At 42.0% G+C, this 20,757-nt stretch overlaps 1 protein-coding gene across 1 annotated transcript in view; it reads left to right on the forward strand.

The window, feature by feature from the left end:
- Window positions 1–15,730, forward strand: part of QRICH2 (glutamine rich 2) — a 40,105-nt gene extending 24,375 nt beyond the window's left edge. The window contains exons 9-15 of the mRNA XM_070934411.1: window positions 326–391; window positions 648–749; window positions 3,422–3,625; window positions 7,789–7,957; window positions 11,139–11,226; window positions 11,625–11,750; window positions 15,548–15,730. Of these exons, the coding sequence (XP_070790512.1) occupies window positions 326–391; window positions 648–749; window positions 3,422–3,625; window positions 7,789–7,957; window positions 11,139–11,226; window positions 11,625–11,750; window positions 15,548–15,678 (886 nt within the window). The 3' untranslated portion in view covers window positions 15,679–15,730. The remainder of the gene's footprint in view (window positions 1–325; window positions 392–647; window positions 750–3,421; window positions 3,626–7,788; window positions 7,958–11,138; window positions 11,227–11,624; window positions 11,751–15,547) is intronic.
- Window positions 15,731–20,757: the final 5,027 nt, after the last annotated feature.

Below are 20,757 nucleotides of genomic sequence, written 5' to 3' on the forward strand. Positions count from 1 at the left end.
TAACATATAGTTGGTGAGAATTTCCACTATGCTTTCATTAATTTCCATCAACTGAACTCTGAATCCTTGCCGAATGAATGTTTGTTTTATTTTACTTGGCTTCTTTAAAGTGGAATTGTTTGTTGTGGAAATAAATACTCAATTTAATGGGTATGTTAAAAATGCCTCTGCGTGATATAAACATGCTAGGTTGCGTTTATCCCCACTCTATGGCCTTCTAGTTTAAAAAAAGAAGCACGCTCCTGTTGTTGCCAAACATATCTTTTACCCCCTACTCCAACCATTCCCTTCTCTGATTTGTTGTTTCTTTTTTGTTCTCAAACAGGAGACTCCTGGCTCACTTCCACTGCATTTCTTGTGACCGACCCTTAGAGATGGTGGTGCCTGGCCCGTAAGTCTTTGCTTGACATTTTCAAAATCAGATCAGTAATCAATCTGCTTAGGTCCAAGTATAGGAACACTTCTACTAGGCTGTAGATTCAGCTATTCAACGAGTTGCTGCCTATGTCCATCTATCTCCTGAGGAGCTAGCCTTTTCTTCATTAATAAAATGCTGGTATTGTGTTAGGCCAGGAGCAGCTGCCCTCTCCTCTTTCACTTGTTCTGCATCCTCCTTTATTTATCTGGTCTGCGTATTATCTTGACAGGCGAATTACGACTCTCCCAGCTGTTCCAGGTTTACCTGCTCATCAATCCCTCCGGCCGTATATGGTTTATGAAATGGAACAAATCAGGCAACTGAACCGCAAGTAAAATGCAGATAGGAGCTTCTGTGTTTTCTTTGTTTGCAGTTTCTTTATCTCTATATTCAGGAACTGAGTGAGAGAGAAATTTGGAGTAAGAATCCATAGGGAGGAATGAATATATAAACTGCAAAGTATCCATCTAGCTCGAATGATGTTCTTGGGATGGAACCTTCGTTACGTACAGGTAGTCCTCAACTTACAACCATCATTGACACCAGAACTTCTGTTGCTAAGTGATATGATCATTAAGTGAGTCATCACGTGCTCATACCCGGTTTTAGGACTGATTGCTTAAAGGTAAAGGTTTCCTCTATCCAGTTGTATCCAACTCTAGGGGAAGGTGCTCATCTCTGTTTCGTAATCTAGGGACCAAGCGTTGTCCGAAGACATTTTCCGTGGTCATGTGGCCGGCATGGTTATATGCCAAAGGTATACAGAACACTGTTACCTTCCCACCAAAGTGGTACTTATTTAGCTGCTCTTATTTGCATGCTTTTGAACAGCTAAGGTTGGCAGGAGCTGGGGCAAGGAATGGGAGTTCATTTCATTGCACAACACTCGGATTTCAAGCCTGGGCTGTCAGCTCTCCAGCTGACAAACTTCACATCTTTAACCACTGAGCCATCGTGCCTCCTAGATTGCTTAAAAGTCATTAAGCAAATCTGGCTTCCTCTATTAACTTTGCATGTTGGAAACTGGCTAGGAAAGTTGCAAATGTGTTCATGTGTTCCCAGGATACTATAACTATCATAAATACAAACCAGTTGCCAAGCACTCCAATTGCAATACCAGGATGCTGCGATGGCTGAAAGTGTGAGGACTGGTCATAAGTCACCCTTTCCAGCACCATCGTAACTTCAAGCAATTGTGAAACAGATAGTTGTAAGTCAAGGACTACCTGTAGTGAAATTTAAAATATTTTCTGTTACTGCTGTAAAACTTTCAATGGCAGTGGAGAAAATGGGAAGTGAACATCTAGTTTCAAAACATTTCTTCATTTCTTAGATTTCTTATATCTGTAGAATTGCTTCCAAAAACCTATGGCTGGATCATATAGCATACATCTTAGTTTATTTTATTTATTTATTTATTTATTTATTTTATTAATTCAATTTGCATGCCGCCCCTCTCTGAAGACTCAGGGCGGCTCACAATGCATTTAAAATCACTATTAAAAACATTTAAGAATTAAAAACATTAAAAATATTAAAACTCATTCATACCATTCATGGCCGGATCTCGCCGGATCGCAAGAGTGAGATCAATGGCCCCAGGCCTGCCGGAAAAGCTAGGTCTTCACGGCTTTTCAGAAGGCCAATAGGGTGGGGATGGTCCGGACCTCAGGAGGTAACTGGTTCCAGAAAGCTGGGGCAGCCACAGAGAAGGCCCTCCCCCGCGGGCCCGCCAGCCGGCATTGTTTAGCTGACGGGACCTGGAGGAGACCAACTCTGTGGGATCTTACCAGTCATTGGGAATTATGCGATAGAAGGCGGTCTCGAAGATAACCTGGCCCTGAGCCATGTAGGGCTTTAAAGGTAATAACCAACACCTTGAATTGTGACTGGAGACCAATAGGGAGCCAGTGCAGCTTGCAGAGAATTGGTGTAATGTGGGTGTACCTAGGTGCACCCACGACAGCTCGCGCGGCTGCGTTCTGGACCAACTGTAGTCTCTGAACACTTTTCAAGGGTAGCCCCATGTAGAGCGCGTTGCAATAATCTAACCGTGAAGTGACAAGGGCATGAGTGACCATGAGGAGAGCCTCCTGATCCAAGTAGGGTCGCAATTGGTGCACCAGGCAACCTGTGCAAAGGTCCCCCTAGCCGCAGCTGTCAGATGTTGCTCTAATCTTAGCTGTGAGTCTAGGAGGACACCCAAATTGCGAACCCATTCTGAGGGGAACAATTTCTCCTCCCCCAGAACCAATGATGGACAGTCAACATAGTCTTTAGGAGTCAATACCCACAGCCATTCGGTCTTGTCTGGGTTAAGTCTGAATGAATCCATAGAAGAATATTCACTTTAAAGTCTCTTCATAGTTGTGTGAATCTAATTCATTCTTGCTGATTACAGAGTTCTATATTAATAAAGGGCAGGGAACTCCTAACTGGAAATGGCCTCTAGGACCCTTCCAATAGCCTCCCTTCATCTCCCTTCTTCATGCAATCTCTCTCTCTCTCCCCCCCCCCCTCTCTCACACACACACCTCATCCATATCTATCTATCTATCATCTATCTTCATTTAATTTTGTTTTGATCAGTAGCTGGAATTTTTAAAAAGCCCAGTGACATATCTGTGTTTAAGAGTGTCCCAGTGCCTTAGCCTGCTTGATTCCTCTTTCCTGAGAATTAGGGAATAAATCTTCCCATTTATTTGTTGTGACTTGTATGCATGTGGGAGATAGGGCAAAGGGCCACATGATATGTGTGAGAATAGAAAGAGAGTATATGTATGGGGAGGTATGTGGTCCCCAGAAAGTTATCTATGGCAAATACATTCTGCACCACTGCTGCCTGTTATATGAATGCTAGCAAAAGATGTTGGGTGCATGTGCCTTGCTTAACAGCATGTTTTCCCCCCCATCCTCGTTCTTTGACTGTTGCTGTCTCCTTGCTCTGGCACTGGGCTGCATCCATTTCTCCTCTTCTTACTTCTTCCCTATTCTGTATTGTAGCAATTTGAAATTAGGACCGGGTGTTCGTTTTGATGCCCTGGAGAAGAGTGCTAGTCTGAACAAGTTACGGCGCATCCATTCCAAGATGCTCATGGACATACAGAAGGTGCAGAGTCATTATGGCGGAGCTGCCAGGGTCAACGCTCAGATGATCAGGGATGCCCTGCAGTCCCAGTATCTTGGCTCAAGCCCTTTTGGCAAACGGTAGGGCTTATGGGATAAAACAAACTGTTCATCTTGCCAGACAAAAATATAGAAAACAAAGCAGGGCTCTGATCAATCTGTCATCCTGGTGCTTCACTCAGGAAAACAGAAGATCAGAGGGGCCTTGCCCTGCCTTTCTTTAGCACTGTTATGGTGAATAATAGACTGAGCATTACTACTCATTTCTGCCTACTTATAGCCAGTCATACCTCACTCCCATCCCAAACTTACCAGGAAAGCAGAGAGGGCAGGAAATTATAAAAGCAGCACATTGAAAAGGGAATAATAATTTTTAAAAATTACAGGGATGATGATGATGTTTCTCTCAATGAGCTCTGAATATTCCACAGGACACAGCATTTGTCCTATCAATCTGAATGTTGACACCAGATCTGGACAAATCAAATTATAGGCCAAGAACCGGACACAGTAAAAGACCACCTTCAATCTAGAGTTAACCAATGCATTTAATCACAAATAGAGCTTTTCACATTCATCTGCCATTTGAGCGGCCCGGTTCCCAATGGGCCATAGCTGGTACTGGGCCACAGACTGGGGGTTGGGGACCCCTGATTTAGAAGGAAGGGCCAATAGTTCCTTGGCTTTAGCTTAAAGCTGAATTGATTAAGTGTATCCAAGAAATAGTGACTTTTTACTCAGACCTTGGAATCAGGGTCCTATTTAAATTTGATAACCATGTAAAATTGTTTTAGTGAGGAAAGGTTTGCAAAAGGAAGCTGTAAGCAATTACAATTCCTGGAATTTGATTGGAAGGTTTTTTTTGTTGAGAAGATTCTCTACTCTCTTTTATATACCGTACACTGAAAAACTGCTATACAGCAAAGGAGCTTCCATTAAGAAATTTATCTCAACTTGTATGTACATCATCTCTGTTTGTATATATGGAAGGAAGCCACACATTCCATATGCATGCTTAGTATCATGAAATTAAGCAGGAAATATTTACATAAATTTCTTCCATGTAGGAATTTTGCCATACCCTAAAGCAATCTTTTCATGTGCTTCTTTTACATTTTTGTAGGTTTGTAATCAGACAATGAACCTTTTAGTGGTTGGACTTGCTGCTTGGGTAATCATTTGCAATCCCAAAACAGGCTCAGAACTTCACAGATTTGCTAAACAAGTCAGACTTGATTGTTATCATGTTACAATGTATTCAGTGATGTCTATAAAGTGGCTCCTATACATGCAAATCCAAATCTGAAAATAATGTCCAAACTAGCTTAGGCTTAAGTCTGGCTCAGACTAGACTTCTTGTCTATTGTGAGATACAAGAATTTTGTAATCAAATTTCATGCTATCCAACCTTGCAATTTAGCTTGCATTTCTGCTTTAAATTAATATTAGTTTAACCCTGCTACTGCTGCATGTCTTGTTTCCCTACTTGAAATTCTGCTTTCTGTCTAGAAAACTGCTTTCCAGAAGTGGCTTTGTGAAAATAACTTTCTGTTTGTTCCATATGTTTTATGTGCTTTCCTGTCCTTCAAGGCAGAGGCGAGGAACATGATGCTCAAGCAGGCTGCTGCTATGTACTCTACCAAGTGTTTCAGTGAATCTATTCCCAGGGTTTCTGTGGAGAAGCTTAATGTTTCCTGGTGTCTTTAGGAAAAGGGATAGGCCAAAAGGGAGTCCTATATGATCTGATTAGCAAGCAGTAAATGGATGGATCAGACCAGGAGAGAAAGAGTGAAGTGGTAAAGACTGGGACTGTGTCTCTGTTGAGAGAGCCAAGTTATGAAACAGCTGACTTGTGACTTGAAGAAAGCAAATGGGGTCATCCATCCATCCACTTTTCCAGCCATGGGCTCCGTTGCAAAACCTCACAGATCTTAGCATTAAAAATAGCTGCTATTTCACATTTTATGTGAGGAAAAAAAAATCATGTTGCATTAAGTGTCTCGCAAGAATGAGGCAACTTTTAAATATTATTTGGGTTTTATTGTCCATTTTTCCATTTTGGAAGATCTAGCAACGTTCTAAACACTGGCACTTCTGACGCCATCATGGGAGGATATGAGAAAAGTGACCTATGGAGATCTTAGGACAGTTTTCTTGCTGTGAAGAATGAAGGTCTAAAAGTCTGATTCTCTAATCCCCATCCCTTTAAAAGACTCTAAGTTGGGAGCCTCCAATGAGGATCTATTTTTTCCCCCACAAAGACTTTCCTTTTCACTTCTATAAAGGGCAAACGTGGATTATGCTTTGTTGAGAAGCATAGCAGAGCCTGCTCAAAAACAAAACTAATCTAGACTCTGTGTCTTATTTCCTTTTTCTGCTGACCCAGTCTTATTTCTTAGGACCACAAAAGACAGTTTATTGTTTCATTACCACCAGTTTTGTTAGGGTTGTTTCTCATGATCATATAGGATCAGTTTGAGACTTCTATATGTCAAACCCTGGGACAGGACCTCTTATCACATCACTCATGAGACCAAATAGGCCCCAAACCTTACACTAGAGCTTCATGGCTGAGAGAATTGACCATATAATCTGTAGGAAAGAACTAGGCTGAGCCAGAGGGAGGGGTCAAGCGCATCATCAATCTCGAGTCCCTTTGTGCGCACAAGAGATCTAAGTCCAGCCCACCTTGAATTCTGTTGATTCCTCTCTACCGCCAATTCACTTTGCCTGTTAGCAGTTTAGTATTTTGTAGAGCGTTGGCATGCAATAAACTGTATTCATTTGAACCACCTTGACTCCTGATTTCCTGTCCTTAACATAATCCTCAGGAGCTTTCTTGTCATGGAGGCTTGCAATACTCAAGGACAGAGTGAACACGATTTGTGCTTCAAATTTGAGATACTGAAAAAGCAAATTAACATGCTAACTTTTCAGGCTAAAAGGCTAGATTTGGAATTTTCAAAGTTAACAAGGACATGCTTAAAATATGGCTGCCAAGCAAGGTGAATTTAGAAAAGACTGCTTGAGCAATGCTATTTTCCCAAATGCCATTTACCCAAACACACAATGATGAGGTGGTTTCTGCCATTTCCTCACACATTCCCCCACCCCCAGTTGTTTGATTCTGCTTTCTCATCTTACCTTTATGTCTTCTGGGCAGGTGGGCATACTTTCAGCATAGCAGTGGAACGTAATCACTCATCATTATTATGTCCTAAGAGTGCCTTTGTGGAGTCCAGAGTTTGGACCTTGTGTAGAACATCATTGTAAATGATGTTCAGACTAACGCTAAGCAATATGTCAGCTGACGTTCCTTCCTTTTCCAGTTGAAGAAGGACAGTTCTAATATCTCGTCCCATCCTGGAAGTTTGGGTTGCAGACAGTTTTGACTTTCTCCCACCAGAATGCTCGAGCTATTTATCCTGCCCAGTGGGGTCCTCCCTTCTCTAAGATATTGGTGGTCGTTTTATCAACATTAAGAAAAAGTTATTACTATCTCATTGCCCATTAATACCATTTAAGGAAGCCACTTTGGACACAGGAATTCTCCTATTATATCACCTGAAGCCAGGGCTATTTTTAAAAGCACTTTCTCCCTTTTGGGGATATGAAAAATAGGATAGAAGGCCTCTGAGAGATGCTATTTTTTTTATAGCTAATCTACCCTACCCCTATTCCTTCAAAAAAGGTGCACCTTTTATCTGATAATATTGGAATTTTAGCCACAAAATGTTCAGCTGTTACAGGGGACAAGGGAGGTTTGAAAGGTGGAAATAGGAGCAGATTGCCACCCAGAGACCCCTCTTTCATTCTAACCCTTGCTGTGAGCCTGAACAATTGTTTTTTTCAAAATCAGTCATTTTGCTGTACTACGCTAAGATGTAGTGGATGTCCACATGGCAGGACATAAGTGTGTTGTCCTTTTATACATTCTGGTTCACCAGATTAATCCAGTTGCTTGGTTTACAACACAACGAACCAAAAAATTAAACATTCACACTGGCCACGGAGCCAAGATCACACTTCAAACCAGGCCACCACAGAAAAGTCGTGCCAGATCTTGAACTTGGTTGAGTTCTAATTCTTAATTGCAATGCTTCCCTTGCCCTCCCTTCTCCTGCTAATGTCCCGAAATGAATCTAATCTTTCTGAAACAAAGCAGTTTTTCTTTTTGGGTTTTTGGGATCGCAGGGCTGCTGGACTTTGCCTCGTGTGAATTATGGGTCCTTGCCTCTTTACAGAGAGAGACTTCCAGAAATGGCTGACGTTAGCTACATGAATATACCTCGACACTGTGGAGGCAGCCATACCCTCACCCATCCATTCAGACGCTATGTGAAACTGCAACAGTTCAGCCAGAGTATGCCCTCTGTCCAGCCAGATGAAAGCACCATGCTGGCAATGATGAAGGTAATGAGGAGCCAGGTGGAGAGAGAGCAGGAGAGAGTGGATGGACATTGGCACGGACCTAGAGCTGGACAATTGCATTTGAAGCTTAAAATGTTGGTGCTGCCTTTAACTGCTTTGCATGATCAGCCTTCCAAAAGGGCAAGGAACTCTTACCTAAAGAGGAGATGTAAATACGGGTAGTCCTCGACTTATGGCCCACAACTGAGCCCAAAATTTCTGTTGCTAAGTCAGACATTTGTTAAGTGAGTTTTGCCCCATTTTTCAACTTTTCTTGCTGCGTTTGTTACGTGAATCATTGAAGTTGTCAAGTTAGTAACCTGGTTGTTAAGTGAATCTGGCTTCCTCGTTGACTTTGCTTGTCGGAAAGTCACAAAAGGGGATCACATGACCCCGGGACACTGCAACTGATGTAAATATGAGTCAGTTGCCAAGCGTCTGAATATTGATGTGACCATGAGGATGCTGCAATGGTCATAAGTGTGAAAAATGGTCATAAATCGCTTTTTTCAGTCCATTCTGTTGTAACTGAGCGGTCACTAAACGAACTGTTGTAAGTCAAGGACTACCTGTAGTACAGGTTTGACATTTTGTCATTTAGTGCCTGACAGGTTTCCCTTCCTGAGGTGCTCATTCCATGAGCAGGATGCTACTTGTTTGAGGTTATTTGTTAGCCATTAAGTTTTGATACACCTGGGGAAGAGCCTGATATTGATCTAGGGAACTAGTGGCCTTCCAGATGTTGCTGAAGTACAATTCCTAGAAACCTTAGACTGACTGGCCAAGGGAGACAGTTGTTAAGAGTTGTAATTAAGCAATACAGAGAAGGTAGTAGGCTTCCCAGCCCTTGCCTAATGTAAGAAAAAGCCCAGCAGGGTTAAACCACAGGTGTTCTTTGTCCATTGTTTACATTCTTACAGTGCCTCAAGGTGGGAGCCCTATAAATCTTATCTTTATTAAGCATGGAATTTGCCTCTTTTTTAGCAATTGAGGCCTGGCTCCACCAGTACCTCCCTCAAGACCTCATTCCTATTTAGATACAGTCTGGATCAACTACAGTAGAGTATAAGGGATATTGTGAACTTTGCTGCATTATGTATAGACTACTTTGTCATTTTCATGTCCACAGTTACCCTTTCTGTTTTAACTGATGGTTGGGTGGAGACCCAGTCATACTTACGCTAGGCCCATTAAAAGCAGTATCGCTTAGCTAGTTGATATTAATGCCTCTGCTTTAAAAATGACAAAGTTTGTGTCTTCCTAAAGGATTGGGCAGTTTTATAGTGTAATGGAAGAAGATACTGCAGGATGAAGGAATACAAAGTCTGCTGCAAGATGATCTGAACAGAAATCTCTTGTTTAGTCCTTCCTTGTGATTGGAGACATTTTCTTTTCCTTGAGAATTGGGGCCCCACTAGCAGATGCTTTCTTTTGGAAAAATCAGAACAGTTCTATTTCAGAAGCTTATTTCAAGATTTGTCAGCTTTTCTTTTTTGTCTGTGTTGGTGGGAGAATAGGAAGGGGCAAAACAGGGTGTAGGATTCTTTTTAGAAAAACCAAACGTGAAGGACCCCAGCCTGCAATACTGAAAGCAGAAGAGCACATGAAGAGGAAATTTCCAGGGCTTCCTATTTGGGCAGCAGTGAGAAATGCAATCCAGTGCCAGCCAACTGTTTGATCAGACAAGCTTGTCGGTCTTTCACAACAATCTCTCGCCTTGTTCAAGCACTTGGAGAAGAAAGAGTATAAGCCTTTCTGAATAACAGTGATAACAACATCACCATTTTTTTTAAGAGTCTCCCCTTTCACACTCTTTAACGTCAAGGTTGGTGGTTTGGTATAGTCTTTGAGATAATGGATATACTTTGCTACCTGTCTCTGAGATTTCTATAATATAAAAGCAACTGAAGAACAAAAGTCTTTTAAGCCACATGTTCCTCTAATTTCTTTTTATTCCCCTCCATTAGCAGAGATGCGATAACACAACTTGGCCATCTTTGCTAGAGTCATCCATGCTAATACAAGTCCATTGTTCTGACTCCAATAATGCTAGATGCAGCTGAAAACCTTCTCATCCGGTATAACACAGACATGTATAGACACACACACACACATGCAGTATGACTACAAATCCTACAGCCATTCCCCCCATGATTGTGTCAGCTAGAGATGGTGGGAAATGTAATTTAAGAATTCTGAGGGAGGTTGCAGATTGGAAAAAGCTAAGCTGTGTCTACTGGGTGGTTTCTTGATTACAGCCCCTCACTGTGTTTTTGTGACCTCATGCAACATGCACTACCTATCCCACTTACCTTACATGCCAGATAACATATACCACTGTGAGGTATTAGCTTTTTACTCTCAAGTGAAGGTGGCGAAAATTAAGTCAGCGGTTGTCAGGGGAGGATTCTGTTGGGTGAAAAAGGATGGAAAGAAAGGAAACAAGGCAATTTAGAATTGCTGAGATGGAAATCTCCCCAGCAACATTGGGCCAAAGTGATTGTTCCTGCAATTGGAACTACAGTATCTTCTTTGGAGAAAGTTCTGAAGTTGAACCGTTTGGCAGAAGCCCCCAGTGTTGTCAGGGACATTCCAAAATTGTGACTGGCATATCCTTTGTGTGTGAAAGGAGCTGATCACTCAATAGGACCCTCAGGTTAACAAGAGATCAGAGGATCAGCTTGCTTAATTATGCTCAGAAACAAAATTGGACCACAATGAATTAAAATCTTCAATGAGTTCAATTAATTTTTAAGCCATATTTCTTTGATTTCCATGTTTGCTCCTGCCCTGCTACCGCACAAGTAGGGTCCCCAATACTCGCATGTATCTTTTTACTGCAAGGGGCAGAAATCCCCTCTTGTTTCGCTCTGTATAGTTCAATAGAATTGGATTTCTGAATGGCAATTGAGAGACCTGACATGCCTCTTCCAATTTTCAAGAACTGGAAATGAGGCAGCAGATGGGAGGCGGCAATGATTAGGGACAAGACATGTGTAGCTGCCTGTGAATTTTTTAAAAGGAAAAAATCCAATTTCTAAGTTCCAATGGTCTATCTGGTTTTAAACCAGAGTGCGGTTTTCAAGCTTATTCTTCAGCTTTGCAAGTAAAAACCCTTGTAAAAAGTGGTTAACCTTTAGCAAGGTTCAGCTGAAATTTATTCTATGTTTGCATTTACTTCCAGCATGAAGAAGTAGATATACTGGGTCTTGATGGTCATATTTACAAAGGACGTATGGATACACATCTTCCATCAATAACCGGAAAAGAATGTGAGTTTTGTCTTCTGTTTGCAGATGCTCTGAGTAGACTAGTCAATTCTTTCTCTTTATCCCAGGCACTTTGAAGTATTTTGGCACTGTACCTTCCTGTCAAGTAATTGTCTATAGCAGTATCCCCCAACTTGGAGCCTTTTGATTCCCTAACATAGACAGCATGACCTTAAGTGAGAAATTATGGAAGCTGTAGCTAAATTAGGAGAGATCTAGGTGGAAGAAGGCCAACCTATAGAACAAGCAGATCTTTGTGTTTGTTCTGGTGGAGAATTGCTCCAGAGAAACATACAGCAATTTCACAGGTGGGGCATGTTTGACCTCTTAGAGTTGCTATGAGACTTTATCTTCATCTGTGTCCAAAACATTGATGCCACCCCTCACACTTCTCTCATCAGATGTCCCAAGAACAAGAAGCAAACTTGCTCGGTCTTCCTCACAAAGGCAGCACCCCATGCTCAGTGACCTGGCTAACCTCCCTGCTCGCCCCCACACTGCGAAAGTGTCCGTCGGCAACATGTCAGGTATGTTACAATCCTGAATCAAGCTTGATTAGAAATGGAAATGATGCCTGAAGCCCACCCAGAAATGCTTAGAGAGTATTTCCTTCAATTGTCTATGAAATAATAGCTGAGGAAAGCAGAACAGTGATGATGCTCAAATGAAGTTTCTGAGAGATGGTCTGTATTCAATTTTATCACTGGAGGATGGGCATTGTGCAGATAACACTTGCTGAAGACTCAAAACAATCTGTTCCTTTCTTGACAGAACTACACTTCACAAGATCTCCTTGAGAAAAACAAAGAGCTATTGAATTAGTGACCTTTCATAAAATCGAAATTTTTGAATGATGAGGCCAGGCAAAAGTGGGCATTTGTGAAATCTCCAAATTTGGGGTAAACCAAATCCCAAAATTTAATTCAGTCTTCACTAAAAAAAAGTAACTTGTTATGCTTAAAAGTATTGAAATCTGGGACTATTTCTTTGTTAGAACCTCTCTTACGCCAGCAATATAATAGCCAGACTGCAACTTTCTCTTTTGCAGCTTTCACTAGTATGTTTATGTTCTTCCATTTCCCATGAGAGATGAGGTTAGTTTCCCAGGAAACTGCCAGATCCTGCTTAAGCATTGAGCCTCTGCCTTTCTGCAGACATCCAGTCACAGGAACCCCTCTTTCTGTCTATGATTCGTGTAGGCAGTGGATCTCTAAAGCATGAGAAAGCCTTCAGGACATCATCATCTCTTTGGTAAAGAGTCCCTTATGAGCCAGACAGAAACAAAGCATACTTTCCCAGCCTTGTCCTGACCTTCCAACTCTGTTGGACTGCAATAACTGCTTTGTCCCAAAGCTTCAAAACAGAAGATAACAGGAGCTGTAATCTAGTACTGGTAGAGGATATCATTTTGTGGAAGTAGGAATGAAACTGGTAGTTAAGAACTAATGTACTGTTCCATGCCCGGTAGGCCTTTTATTGTTTTTGTGAGAAAACTCTTCCCAGCTGAGTGATTCTACCTTTCTTTGCAGTCTTCATGGCCATGAATCCATCTGTCCATTATACAGAATTCCCCTTGGTAGCACTGAGGTGCTGAATGGTCACATCTGAGATGCAAATGCAAACTTAGTCATTAAAGAATCACACTGCAGCAGCTTGGCTGAAGAATCTTTTCAGAATTTATGGTGAATTTATCATTCCAAAACAATGCTTACCTATCCAGTGACTAATGTAGGAAAAGTACAGAACCTACCAGTGAAGTGTTTTTACCTTGCCCAGATAAGGAAGGGAAAATTCATTACAAATGAAAGCAACTATATGTGTCCCAGGATAATGCTGCAAGATTGAACCTGGGTCAGTCACTGGGACCAGAGGTTTACTCTTCCAAGTTTTCAGACTCGTGCTGGAGCCCATCTTCAAGGAACTTCTCTCTAATGGAATAGAGAATATTCCAGTAGAGAGTGACCCAGTGACTGAGAGACCCAGTGACTGACCCAGATTCAATCTTGGAAAATGTATTTCCTGCACTGTTTCAAGCATGGCTTGGTCATACTTTTTATTATTAACTGAATTCAAGAAAGGTCTAGCAGCAGAGTACAGATTAAATATAGACTGGTTTACACATAATTACATGTGTAGAGTAATAGATCTCTGATAACAATCTTCCTAAATTTGATGTCCTCCAGATGTTTGGATTACTCTCCCAATATGGCAGCAGTCATCCAACTCATCTGGGAGAGCAGATTGGCAGTACTTTTAGAATGTATGAAGCAAATACATGTTATCTTGAATAGAAAGAGGGAAAATAAGCATGCTAGTGAGAAACTTGGATTTCTATAGCTTGCACTCAAATGTTAAACATCCAACACAAGTTTGCTTCTCGGATATTACTTCATATAAAAACATTACATTAAGTGTAAATCAGGTTGTACAGATCTTACTGTATAAAGAGATGTTGTTTTATAAATACAGCATTTGGGAAATAGGACTGGCACCGAGCAGAACAAACAAGATTTGACTATCATTTGGGCTCATTCATGTTACTTGGTTCGGTCATGCTAGAAAGGACAGAATGCAGCTTTAGCATAGGAAATCTCAGCTCTTTCTGAGAACTATATCAGGCATGAATTGCTAGTCACAAGGCTTTCAACTTTGATGCATCTTTTAAATGGCATCCTCCATAAAATGCCATTTAAAAATAAAGGGTGCAGCAATAGAGAGATTCTGTGTGTTGCAAGAGAAGGTGACAGCAATTGCAGGTGTATAGAGGCTCACAAAATGAAATTGACAAGTATTTCTGACACCTGATCCATGTTTTAATAGACAATATTAAAACTATTAGATGAATGGCAGTTACGCTTAATGTAACCCTACACAAAAAACCTCTGCTATGAAAAATACATAGCTAAAGAGGATTATGTTAGTCTCCAATTTACAACCACAATTGGGATCAGAATCTCAATTGTTGAGCAAGATGTCCATGTGATCACATTACTTGATGACCACAAACCCAGCTTTCCCAGTTGTGGTCATTAAGCAGACAAAGAGAAAGATCGGTGTGCCTAAGGAGGGTAAGGAAGGTATCTGGAAAGAACCTCCTGTGGTAGATCCAAGTCTTGGTTCTACAGCCTTCACAGATGTTCCCTTCCCGTCATGCACAGAAGGGAACTCATGCAACGGGCTGGAGAAACTAAGTGGAGATGCATTTTGTTTCTCCACCCCAGTGTACTGGTTCCTCTTTCCCCCATGCGCAGAAGGGAACTTGTGTACTGGACTGGAGAAACGAACTGGGGATCGGGAAGAACGCTGCTTTGTTTCTTCAGCTCAACGCATGAGTTAGTGTCTTCTCCTTGCGCAAAAGGGAATTCTTGTGCAGGGCTGGAGAAATTAAGTAGGTATCTTCATAATCTTTAGATTATATTCTTTCCCCTCTGGACAGAAGGGAACTGCTATGCTGGGCTGGGGAAACAAAATGGGGATCACAAATTTCAAAGCTTCGTTTGTGTAGCCCTATGAAGGATTTTTACCCACTCCTTAAGAATGGTGTGTGTGTGAATTCTTCAGCAGCTGGCAACATTTCCTGCCAGCTTCCCCATTCACTTTCTGTGGAAGCCAGCAGAGAAGACTGCAAATAGCAATGACATAACTGAGGTGCTTGACAATCTGTCATAAGTGCAAATAGGCTGCCCAGCACCCTGATCACAATCATATGACTGCAGGGGTGATAGTGTAAAGTGCCCTTTCTGAGTTGCCATAACTTCAAACCGTTATCAAAGGACAGGTTGTAAATTGAAGACTCACTGTAATTGTTGCTGCTATATTTGGCTTGATGAATTGTATTGTAAATAGCCCATTATGTATTTTAAACCTACCTGTATGTTAAACCTTCAAGTATGTCTTTCAAACCAAAATAGATGTTCAATCACTGATCATCAGAGGAATTAAGAGACAGGCAAGTTTCAAGTGCGGCAGAGTAGTTAAAATGGCTTGCAAGTAGAATGACATCATAGCAGGTCTGGGATCCCAGGAAATTTTCTTTGTCAGTTCAGGGCTTCTTCTCACCCTGTGTGGTTACTCTGACTAGCAGAAGCTTTTCAGGATTTCAGACAGGGGGTTTTGCCAGGTTTAACTAGAGACGCCAGACTGAAGTCTCTTCTTTCATCATTTAAGGGCAGGGACCGGAAAATGTCAAATTAAGGTGGTTTTGTGCATAGGAATCAGGGGAAGGAAAGAAGTTTGTACAGGGAAAATGGACTCTGCTGATTGGCTCAACCATTTTTTATAAGACCAACAGTAAAATTGGATGTGGCTGTTTTGTGTGTTTCAGCTAAATCAATAACAGACAAGTCTGCCGCTTCATTAAGGAATTCGGAAGAGTCTGGAAATTTGGAAAGAGAAACTTTTGATGTCCGAATGACGATTGCCTCGAGACAACGGTCTGATGAGCAGTCTACCTAAGCCAAGAGGATCCAGTTTTGCACTCGCGTAGAACGTGGTTCTCACTAATGAAGCCAGATAATAAAGAGTATTCTAAAGGAGAAGGGTGCAGATCTTCTGCTGCCATGGAATCCTGGCCCTCTGGCTATGCCCATAGTGTTTGCAGTCTCTGCGCTTTCCTATAGTGATGCTCCTGGAGGAATCTGCTAGTGGGTGGAGCAGGGGTGGGGTGGGGTGAGGCTTTCTTCTGCATTGTTCCACTGAGTCTACAGGTCATTCATTTTATCCACGAGAAGTTCAGTACAAAATCCTCTATATAAACTGGCTAGAGAATAGCTGATTTTAAGCATCAGCTTGTCTCCCTTTTCTGTTTGTTGCTTTGTGTCCACAGTCAGATATAAAAATGGCCATATAAAAGAAAGCCACTTTTGTAGTCTGAGAAATTTTTCTCTGCTTTGTGAAGAATGGCTGCCTTCTGGCCTTTCACGGGTGACATAATATCAGTATGTAAATATCTACGTGTTTACAGATTTTGCATCCATTGAGGATTTTCTGGAAAGCTCAGAATTCCTCGAGACTCTTCTTAGTGCAGAAATCACAGCAAGTAATGCTCCTGGACTGAGCAATCTCTGCGGTCAGAATATTATGCAGAAACAATAACTTCTAGAGAATCGGTAGCAACTGTTAACAGCAATAAATCAGTATGGAGAGGCAGGGTGAAGAGTTTATAAACTTGTTCACATGTGTGCTGCACTGAGATTTTAGGGTTGGTGGGTAAGATAGGCTTTATGTATTGTTAATGAATGTGCAGATCCGTACATATGAATATACACATGTACAAGGACATACCTAACACCACCAAATTAGTAACTGATGATTCAGCCTTGCCTTATTAATAACAAGTTATTTTGGCAAACTATTTTACCCTGCCATTCATAAGGATCAATAGAATTCCTAACTTTCCTCTGATTCCAAATCTGAGATGTATTTTGCTTCAGTGCAGGGCAGAGGATAATTGATTGTCAGTAGCTGCTTTTAAAAAACCATTATTTTCCACTGAAAAACGCAAAATAGCCAAGCACTTAAAAATATCTGCCTTGGCTCTGAGTCCCATTGAATTAGTGTGCCGCATTACGTGCAGGATGATGAAACAATGACACATCCTTGAATGGTTGGTAATCTGCATCACCTTTAAAAGCATTTAATGTGCCGGTTGGTTAGCTGTAGTAGCCTTTATCGCAGGGTGATTCTGTAAGCAAATTCGACACCAGCAGTCAAAATTTAGTAGCAGAGCGAACCCAACAAAAATATTTCTAGACTTCACAAGACAAACAATTATTCCCTTGATCTTAGGCATACATTTGAAGTAATCACACTGTTTCAGTTGGGCAAGCAACTAATTCCGCTTCTCTGTGGCCAACACATTTAGTTCCCTAGTGAATCTTAAATCACCACTTTAGAATTTAGAAAGCTTTCCAAACCAAACAAGACTTTGGTGGAAAAGAACATTTGGTTTCCCAGTATGGCTGTGGATCTTTCAGTGCCTAGTTACATAATACAAAATTCAGCCAGACTACACAAATATCTTAGTCTCTCATCCTACAACAGAAAGACTTCATTGCATTTTTTTAAACATGCAGAGGAGCTATTGTTCCTGAGCTTGAGAATCAGCCAAATGGTTTGTAGGGATGAGAATGAGCACTTCCTTTCAAGAATTTCATCTTGCAATTTAGGTGCCTGCTCTGCTTTTTACTGATAGCATGCAAAGACTAGCACTATCAGAGTGGACCAGGGCTCAGGGACCAGCAGTGGGGCTTCTCTCCCAACATTGCTACCATCTTGGCAGAATGCCAGGGGTAGAAGTAGTGGTCTCTTGGACCCAAAGAAGGCTTCTTTGATGGACCCCCTTTTAGTATTAATCATCAAAAAGACAATGGCTGCTTAACATCCGTGTGATTTGCTTAACTAAAGCTATGGCAATTCACTTAACAACCACAGTATATACTGTTGTAAAATCAGAGCCAGTCATGTGATGACTCACTTTTCAACTGCACTTACAATGGAAAATCTGCTCCACATTAAGGTCACCAATCGATTATCTGTATTGCCACTAATGTGTGCTCGGATGCATGAATAATTATTAACTAGTATCCTCATTTCATTTATTCCACTATGCCTTGCATAATAGTGGAAGCTTTGAGGAATTTATAATAATCACAATTTCATTCTGACTCCCACTCCCCATCAAAATATATGTATGCCAGTCCTCCAACACCAACATAATTCTGAAAATTAGGGGTTGAGAGGTTGAGGTTGGCTTGGTTTTACTTCTGTTGTGGAATGGGTTCCAAGTTTGATACAAAGAAAAAACTCCTAATTTAAGAAAACAGTGGCAGCTGCTAATGCAGGCATATTATTGGTTAGCTTAAACAGCTTTATAAGCATGGACAAACTTAGAAGACTCAACAAGATACAAGAACCTGGCCAAGGAAAAGAGGGGACACCCTTCTTACAGAGATCTTTATTCTCCCACCTGCTTGTGAAGGTAAAGATCATTTCAAATAACACAGTCAAACTCTAATCTGAGCAAGATTCATCCATTAGAATCATAAAACCAGCAGCATTAGGGAGCTTGTATTATGAGCACATCTGAGGCGTTGGAGGAATTCTAGAGTGAAAATGCCACAATTCTGTTAGAAAACAGACAAACATGTTAAGCTTGTTTCAAAGTGGTCTGTCTGCCTGGTAACCATCAAGCAAATATGGAATTGTATTGAAGCAGTATTTTCTCAAATAACTATATGTTGTCATAACAGTGGGATCTAAGGCTTTTCTCACGTACACCTGATACAAACATGCAGCATCTTTTTCCTTCTGTGTCCTCATAACATTCCCTTTGTCTGATTCCCACCTCAACACCTAAGGCAGCCTCAAGCCATTCTTAGTTTTACTGTGTCAAAATACTGGTTTTTTCTTTACTCAAACACAGGTTTTGCCACAGATATACTGAGCCCTATTGCATTTTCAAACATGTTGCCTTCAATGCCCTCATTACGTTTTCTTGTTTCCACAGTACTGCATCTTGCTAGTTTTTGTTTATTCTTTCCAAATATTGCTTAAGTTCATTAGGTCCCTCATACTATTTCAGCCCTTGATTTATTTGGACTCGGGCCATCCATACCTCTTACCTAACTTTAGAAAGTTGGATGTGGTTTAGAATTTGTGAACCAACGTGGCCTTCTAGGGCTGTAGTTTTAATTGAACAATGGAACAAAGAAAAAAAAAGTCACAAAACAAAGCAACAACAAGCCACTGTGTTGTACTGGTACTGAAAATAATATGTATATGCATCCATACATTCCCAAGAGTTAAAACCTGAATCCTTTACATTGTATCTAGGAATGTTTAATCTGGTCAAGCACCCAAACAACGTTTTGGCTCAAAGGAACAGAATCTTAACACACGTTGAGGTTTTATATTTTTTTTATATTTTATTGAATTTCTATACCGCCCTACTCCTGAAGGACTCAGGGCGGTGCACAGCCATAAAATAAAACACATAGATATACAAAATTTAAAATAGAATAAAATGAATTAAATAAATTTGGCTGAATTAATACCCATAATTTAAAATACCCATATTTTAAAATACATTAAAAATTTAAAATTTACACTTAGAAGGGAGAAGATTTAGGCGAGGCCAGCTTGATGAAATAAAAGCGTCTTCAGCTCGCGGCGGAAGGTGCGCAGATCTGGAATCCTCCATATCTCTGGGGGGAGCTCATTCCAGATCGTCGGTGCCCCCACAGAGAAGGCTCTCCCCCTAGGGGCCGACAGCCGACATTGTTTGGCCGACGGCACCTGGAGGAGCCCCTCTCTGTGGGAGCGTACTGGTCGGTGGGAGGCTGTTGATGGTAGTAGGCGGTCCCGTAAGTAACCAGGTCCTAAGCCATGGAGCGCTTTAAAGGTGGTAACCAGAACCTTGAAGCGCACCCGGAAGGCCACCGGGAGCCAGTGCAGCTCGCACAGGAGAGGTGTTACATGGGAGCTCCATGTTGCTCCCATAACCACCCGCGTGGCCGCACTCTGCGCCAGTTGGAGCCTCCGGGTGCACCTCAAGGGGAGCCCCATGTAGAGAGCATTACAATAGTCCAGACGAGAGGTGACGAGGGCATGAGTGACTGTGTGTAACGAGTCCCGATCTAGAAAGGGACGCAACTGGCGAATCAGGCGAACCTGATGAAAAATCCTCCCGGTCACGGCCGTCAAGTGCTCTTCTAAAGACAGCCGTGAGTCCAGGAGGACGCCCAAGTTACGAGCCCTTTCCATGGGGGCCAATGATTCGCCCCCAATAGCCAGCGATGGTGCCAGCTGACTATATCGGGACATCGGAAACCACAGCCACTCGGTCTTGGATGGGTTGAGCCTGAGCCCGTTTCTCCCCATCCAGATCCGTACGGCCTCCAGGCACTGGGACATCACTTCAAGGTCATCGTTGGGGTGGTCCGGGGTGGAGATGTACAGCTGGGTGTCGTCAGCGTACAGATGGTACTTCACCCCGAAACCACGGATGATCTCGCCCAGCGGCTTTACATAAATGTTGAACAGAAGGGGCGAGAGAACCGATCCCTGCGGCACCCCACATATAAGGGGCCTCGGGGTCGATCTCTGCCCCCCTGTCAACACAAACTGCTACCAGTCAGAGAGAAAGGAGGAGAACCACCGTAAAATGGTGCCTCCCACCCCCAACCCTTCCAGCCGGTGCAGCATGATACCATGGTCGATGGTATCAAAAGCCGCTGAGAGGTCTAACAGGACCAGGACAGAGGAACAACCCCTGTCCCGAGCCCTTCAGAGATCATCAACCGACGCGACCAATGCCGTTTCCGTGCTGTACCCAGGTCTGAAGCCCGACTGGAACGGATCTAGATACGGTTTGAACTGCATCTGGGTTCACCTTAAATGCATTAGTAGTGACAGAGGGCACTTCTTCATGTCTATGACAATGAGCTTACCGTCCATTCTTGAAGCAGGAAAAAAACAAGGCGATGCAGAAAACAAGACCCTTATGACTAGTCTGTAGTTGTCACATGTCAACAA

This window comes from Pituophis catenifer, unplaced genomic scaffold (assembly GCF_029215685.1).
Source record: "Pituophis catenifer annectens isolate HBS135680 unplaced genomic scaffold, rPitCat1.0.hap2 SCAF_2, whole genome shotgun sequence".
NCBI classification, from domain to species: domain Eukaryota; kingdom Metazoa; phylum Chordata; class Lepidosauria; order Squamata; family Colubridae; genus Pituophis; species Pituophis catenifer.